Here is a 7157-nt window from a genome sequence, read left to right as displayed (position 1 = left end):
CACAAACAGCAATATCATGCTGTGCGGGTGGGGGGAGGCATTGTGAATTGGGTGGTGGGTGGTTTTACATTGCCGCAATGTAGTAGTGATCGACAAGTGAGTTGTAGTAGGGAACGGAGCGGAGGTTGTCCCTTCTTGTGTTAATGAGCATATTGGGTGAGGCGACGAGCCCCCACCTGTTGAATGGAGTGTCATGTTGATTGGTCTGGATAGCGAACACATGTATGGGGTGTGGTATTCCAATGTGTCGGTGTTGTAGTTCAGTGAATAGATGAGGATCACTATAAATTGAGTGTTTTAGATCAGTGAATAGATGACGTATTCCCGCAGGAGGTAGCTAGACTTTCTCTCAGGTTGTGGAAGATAGTTGGCTGGTTAAGTTCCTCTAGTGAGAGAGTGTATCACACGCGAGGTGCCGCAGCGGGTGCAGCCCAATTATAACAATAAAGGTGATTAATGAATACTCCACTCAAGGTTTAGTGGGAAGACAGCTGTGGGGATTGTGGGAATTACTATTGTTGAACTTTGCGCGCATGACATATTCAAACTGTGTGTATACATAATAAGTTGTGTTAGTTGGTGAAGTCACCCATAGGGCTTGCATAGGACATCGTGTTACCTTTTTAGCGAAATTGGAGCCGCATCCAGCGGCTAGGGCGGGGCAAAGGTGAGCAGGCAGCCACGCACGGCGAACCCTGGCATGTCATCGATCGAAGGGGTTGTGCCGAGCAGCGATGCAACCCGTGAGAGTTTGAAGGCACAGACATACGCAGCGCAGGCTGTGAGAGAGTAGAGGCAAGGAGGAGTTAGGACACTAACACAGGCATGCCAAGTAGCGGCCACCCGAGAAGGCAGGGCAGCTCTGGAGCACGCTGCACTGGACGCAAGGTTGCAGGAGACCTTGCACGCCACGAGTCGAATGGGACCCTCGCTACACAGGGAGGTGTGTTGAAGGGATGCAGCCAGGTGAAGGTTGACAGAGAAGTTGGTAGTCAACAGTTCGAGAGTATTGTAATGCAACATTTTTTCCTTCCTATTGTCGGAAGTCCCCAACAGGGGCCAGGTAACAGTGGTATATATTTGGAAAATGTCATCATATTATGGGCTAGGAACCGACAATGGGTTCGACACATTAACAACACCACTCCAACACATTTTTGCAACGCTACCACCGCACAGAAATAAAATAGTAAAATACAGTATTGAGTGGACTAAAGGGACAGAGGAAAAGATAAGGATCCCGTGGCCGCCCAACGGTAGCTTTAGAATGGAAGCCCAACATTCACTGCTAGCATATTTATACAACACATACAAAGGGAAGAAATTAGAAAGCCATTTAGAGGTTTTCGACTTTTGGAAAATGTTTCAGGGGTATAGCCCTGGGATGATGAGCATGCAGGAGGTAAAGAAAGAAGAGGTGAGCGAAGGGGAAGGGCGCAGTACGCCGCAGGCTCCTCCCAGCCATGTAGCGAAGAACGCTGAGGAGATTGAGGAAGAGGCAGAGGGGTCATACCCAATAAAAGAGGTCAAGAAAGAAACAGAAGGGTTATACCCAATAAGAGAGTTGAGGGAAGCAACACGTCCCCGAGAACTAACAGCCGCTGAGGGATACTCAAACCCTACACACAACCCACCACCGTACGCACCAGAGGATCACTACCAGAAAGAGTTGTATGCAGGGTGCACGGTAGGTACGAAAGGGACACAGGTGAACGTTGATGGCATAAAGAAAGCACAGCTAGAGTTAGCAGGTAAAGGGCCAGGCGAATGGATAGCAGCGCAGGTGCTATTAAAACTGTGTGGGACAGTGACAAGACAGGAGGAGGAGGTGATGCAGGCAATAGACCGAGTAGAGATAGGACAAACACTGAGGGAGAGTGAGGTACGTAACAGGGAAAAAAGGAACACAACAAAAGAAGAAGAGGCAGTGCTGGAGGCAAAACTAGCCAAATAAAGGAAGCATACTCACTAAACAACTTGAGCTAAAGGAACTGGAGAGACAGGTAGAGCTGGAGAGAGAATAAGGTGCGAGAATGGAATTAGAACAGCATGGGGAAGAAGAAAGGAAGAGGGAGGAGGCTCGCATAGGAAGTATTTCAGAAAGAGCAGCACTTATGGAACAACGGGAGATCAGGAGAAAAGAAGAAGAGAGGGAAGAGAGTGACCGGGAAATGACGCTCTTGAAGAAAAAGATTCTGTCAGAAGGCACATGTAAGTATGAGGAAGGGAGGATAATAGAGAGCATACTAGCAAGGGAGGGTGGAGAAACGAGTACCAAGGATAGAGATGCAAGGGTGTTAGGCCAGGTAAGTGACGCCGTAACGAAAGAGCTACGCAAAGCCAGAGCGGAATTAGGAAGTGGGGGCGAACGGCCAGGTGACCAAGAGCTAAGAGAAAGTAACAGAATAACAAGGAGTAAGCTGAACATACGCAGTTGTGAAGCAGCCACAACACCTCAAATAGGGGCAGATATAGGGGGTACAGGTAGATGCACAGTCATAGATTTAGAAACAGTAACAGTACAATACCTGCGCCCACACACAAAATTATCATTCACGGGGGGATTCTGTAGTGACGAGGAAGAGGAAGAATCATGCAGAGGACAGAGCGATGGGAGCAGAGAAGGACTTAGCAAACTGTATATCACATGCACAGGCACAGGGTCATCATGGAATGCAGAACACATGAGGAAGACACTGCTGGACGAGAGGGCGCAAGCACACAGAGGGAAGGGATACTACTAACAGTAAAATCATCCACCAAGCACACACCATATGTCAATAGACTCAGAGACCTCCCTGGGCATAGAAAGGAAGGATCAGCAATAGCACATAACAAGGGCCAGACAGGCCAACGCAGAGACCATAGGAGCACAGGGAACGCACAGCATGCATTACTGACTTTTTTGACGATTTATCCGATACGGAGGAGGAGACTCAAAACATACACATTACACAACACAGACTCACACCAGAGGAAATAACAGAATACACACAGATGCCGCTCTTGGAGAGGGGCGGGACAAGGCCACAATATGTACCGTGGAAACATGCAAAGAAAACATTAAGAGTAGACTACTCTCCCTAAGTGGAGGGGCGGGGAAGTGAATATACGAAATGGAAAAATGAACTGCGGGACATAGGCTAGCGGTTGGGGACGTCAAGGGGCTCTTAATATCAATTTTGGGTGACGCTGCAGATGACATTTGGAAGAGGGAGGGATTCCCGGGGTGACCATCAGCGACACGTCATACGACGGGTCACCATTTGCGAACTGCAGACACACGCTATGGCAAGCCTTGAGGGTGCAGTACCCCGACACATCAGATATAGGGGCGATCACAGGACGAGGACCCTGTTAATTACATCCAAGAAATTCAGGAGAAATGGCGCCTAGAAACGCGGGAGCCATGGGACAAAACAGTAGCTATATTTGATCACATACTGTACAGGGACTCCCAGAACCAGTGCAGAGGCAATTAAAGAAATTGGTGGGGATGGAAACAAAAGCGCCATAGTACACCATTGTAGACTATGGCAATAAAAGATGAAACAGAAAAAGGAAGATAGAAAGGCAGATGAGGCAAAACTGATTCAAAAGAAGCTGTCAAAATATGCCCTAGAGGGAGCGCTCATAACGGGCCCGCTCCACCGGTACCAGCTCTCACACAACAACAACCAACGATACAGCCACAAGTACCCATTATGACACAACAATTGCCACCCCCGCCCCAATACACGGCACAACAACAATATGCACAACCCATGGGGGGAGGGTACACGCAAATGGGTAACGGCTACATGAACAACTACAGAGGTAGGGGAGGGTTCAACAGAGGGAGAGGGTTTGGCCCATCAGCACACCAGCAAGGAGGGGGATTCCGAGGGTATTCCCAATATGGACAGCAGGGCTATTTGGACAGCACAGGGGGATACCATGGCAAGCCCGGTAGCCACCCATGTACTGAACCTGCGGGCTAATAGGACATGTATCGCGCCCATGCAGGGCAAGACTGACACAAGCGGGATGGGGGGAGCAAGGACAACAGAGCTTCCAAGCGGGACCTAATAACTACCACCCACAAGAAACATTACAAGTGGGTCAGGTACAGATTGCACAGCAAGGTGGAATGACACGACCACAGCTACAATAGCAACCAGACATGCTAACCACTACACAGCAGATGCAACACCAACCCGCTCAGCAACAACTACAACAACAAATGACATTGACACAACAACAGCACGTCCACACAGTGCAGCAACTAACACAAGGACAGGACAGTATACAACAACCCATGGACACGGCAGTACAAAAGACACAAATGAGGGGAGTAACAATACTGGGGCATAAACCCTACACAGGTAGTGGATAATCATTGTACCCCCAATAGGACAGCCCACAGACTTTCTTGTTTTGTCCCATCCTGTCGATAACACCTAACCCTGCGGAGGAACCACGCATAAAGCTGGCGATAGGTGACAAAACATTTTCCTTCCTAGTTGACACAGGGGCCACTAGATCCTGTATTAGGGAAGGGAAGTTCAAATTGGCAGGCGATGCCATGCACACTCAAGGATTTTCTGGGGCTCAAGGGGTGGTTCCTTTTACTGATGACATCTCCTTATCTGTTCGAAATCACAACTTATCTTTGCCCTTGTTATACTCAAAACAATTACCAGTAAATATACTAGAGCGGGACATCATGAGTTGGTTGAACATGACCATCTCCTTCACTGACAAAGGAATAATATGCTCAACACCAGGCATACACATGTTCACGGCAAGGTACATACTTCAGGTTTATTGTGGCCAGACAGTGGCAAGGGCAGAACCCGTGGACGCTGAGATCTTCTAATATGGGACAGACATGGAAATAGCCTGGTTACCAGGGATTGAGGGTAAGGTATGGAGGAGGCCGGCCACATACCTTTTCAGGCCAGAAACGCCCACGAGTGAGGAAGAAGGGGCAATAACATCAGTAGATATCGAAAGTATTGCAGCAAACAAAGACTGGATCGTGGTTCACGCCCAGGATGGGGAAGGAAAGGCATGGAGGGCGGTAATAGCACTGGCAGAAGGATGCAGGTTAACACAGGTGTCAGATGAGGAACTGTTCTCAGATGAACAGGGAGATGGAGAGATGGTGTTCCATATGAGCGTCTATTTGTGATTGAAAGTGGCATGCAAGGAGGTTGCCCAGAAAATGGAAATAGCATTGGAAGCCCCCCTCCCCACACACTCTGATTTCTGTGAGGATGACTTGGCCGCTGTACCCGCCTCACTATGTACTACTAGTCCCTATGATGTGGGGTGCATAAAGAGCATTGGAGGAGTAAAGCTAAAACTAAAAAGGGAGCAATACTGCCCAGGGTTAAACAATATCCATTGTCAAAAGAAGCTGATGAAGGGATTTATGAAACAATAAGCGCCCTAGTGGAACAGGGTATATTGGTACCATCAGAATCACCATGCAACACTGCGGTATACCTCGTACGCAAGGCTAAGGGAGGGTATTGGCATTTCATACAAGATTTGAGACCACTTAACAACATTGTAGAGGCAGAATACCCGATAGTAGCTAACCCTGCCACAATATTGTGTGGAATACCAGCAGAGGCATCATGGTTCACCGTGATAGACCTCAAGAATGCGTTCTTTTCAATACCACTGCACTCTGACAAGCTTCACATACCGCAATACAAAATGGAAACACACTAGGTTACCATCCATCTTTAACAGGGTTATACAGATGGACCTGGGGAATGTTGAACTTGACAGCACGGTATTGCAGTATGTAGATGATATTCTCATCTGCAGCACCACCGAGGAAGAATGCAGGAAGGACTCTGTCAAAATGCTCACAGTGCTGGCTGAGAACGGGTACAAGGTTGACAAGGAAAAACTGCAATACTGCCAGGAACAGGTCCTATACATAGGACAGATTATATCACAGAAAGGGAGGAACATCGCACCACAAAGGGCACAAGCAATAAAGAATACACCTCAGCCACAAACGATCAGAGAATTGCAACAATCTCTTGGCCTGTGCAATTACTGCAGAGCATGGGTTTTTGACTACAGCACATACATAAAGCCCCTACTGGCAGCTCTCAGGGAAGCAGAAAGAGGGGTGAAAAAGTTGGGGTGGACAAGAGAGATGACTGATGCATTCAATGAACTGAAAGAGGCCATTTCAACGGCACCAGTTCTGGCCACTCCCAACTACAAAATTAATTTTACATCTTCTCACATTGTGATGGTGCAGTAATGAAAGCAGTACTAACACAAAAAACAAGTATGGGACACAAACCCTTAGCATTTTACAGCAGGCACTTAGACCCAGTAATGATGGGACACTTCCTGTGTGAACAACACTTGTAAAACACAGTAAAAAATCATCCTCCATCACTATGGGCTGCTCCACCACACTCTACGTTGAACACGCCCTCTTTGTAATTCTGCACAAACCAAAAACCACACTCACTATCCAGAGAGCAATGGGGTATGAAATTATTTTGTCAAGACCTGAGTTGAAAATAGTGAGATGCAACAATGTTGACCCAGCACAGTTCATAGCAGAAGAAGTAGCAGAAGGAGAGTATGCACACGGTTGTGCATATGCCATTGAATACTACTCATCCACCCGAAAGGTAGAAGAAAATGCCCTAGAGTGGGGTGAGATTTTGTACATTGATGGGTCATCAAAAATTGATCAAAGTGATGGTATAAGAAGGACAGGAGCAGCTGTAGTGCAATTAAGGGAGGATTGGACATATGTATCAGTAAAATGTGTCAAAATACTCCAACAATATTCAGCGCAAGCAGCAGAATTGGTGGCTCTGATATTGGCTTTAGAAGAAAGCAACGGGCAAAGAGTAACAATATATTCTGACAGTGCCTATGTCACTTTTACGGTACACTCAGGAATAATAAGATGGCTCACAAGGAGATTTAGGAGAGCAGACGGTACTCCAGTGCAACATGCTCTCCTCCTGTGTGAACTAATAGAAGTGATAACATATCCACACGAGTTAGCGCTGGTGAAGTGTCAGACACACACAAATGGTGAAGACCCAATATCTAGAGGTAATAAAACAGCAGACACACATGCAAAATATGCTGCATATTTTGGCGAGATATGCGACCTCCAATAA

General features: G+C 47.2%; 1 protein-coding gene across 1 annotated transcript; it reads left to right on the top strand.

The window, feature by feature from the left end:
- The first annotated feature begins 5752 nt into the window (after positions 1–5752).
- LOC138528097 (uncharacterized) lies at positions 5753–6271 on the top strand. The gene has a single exon (XM_069639548.1). It carries the CDS (start codon positions 5753–5755, stop codon positions 6269–6271), a length of 519 nt encoding a protein of 172 aa, XP_069495649.1.
- Positions 6272–7157: the final 886 nt, after the last annotated feature.

This window comes from Ambystoma mexicanum, chromosome 7q (genome assembly GCF_040938575.1).
Source record: "Ambystoma mexicanum isolate Mex_15411 chromosome 7q, UKY_AmexF1_1, whole genome shotgun sequence".
NCBI lineage: Eukaryota > Metazoa > Chordata > Amphibia > Caudata > Ambystomatidae > Ambystoma > Ambystoma mexicanum.
This window is presented reverse-complemented; position numbering and strand designations above follow the sequence as displayed.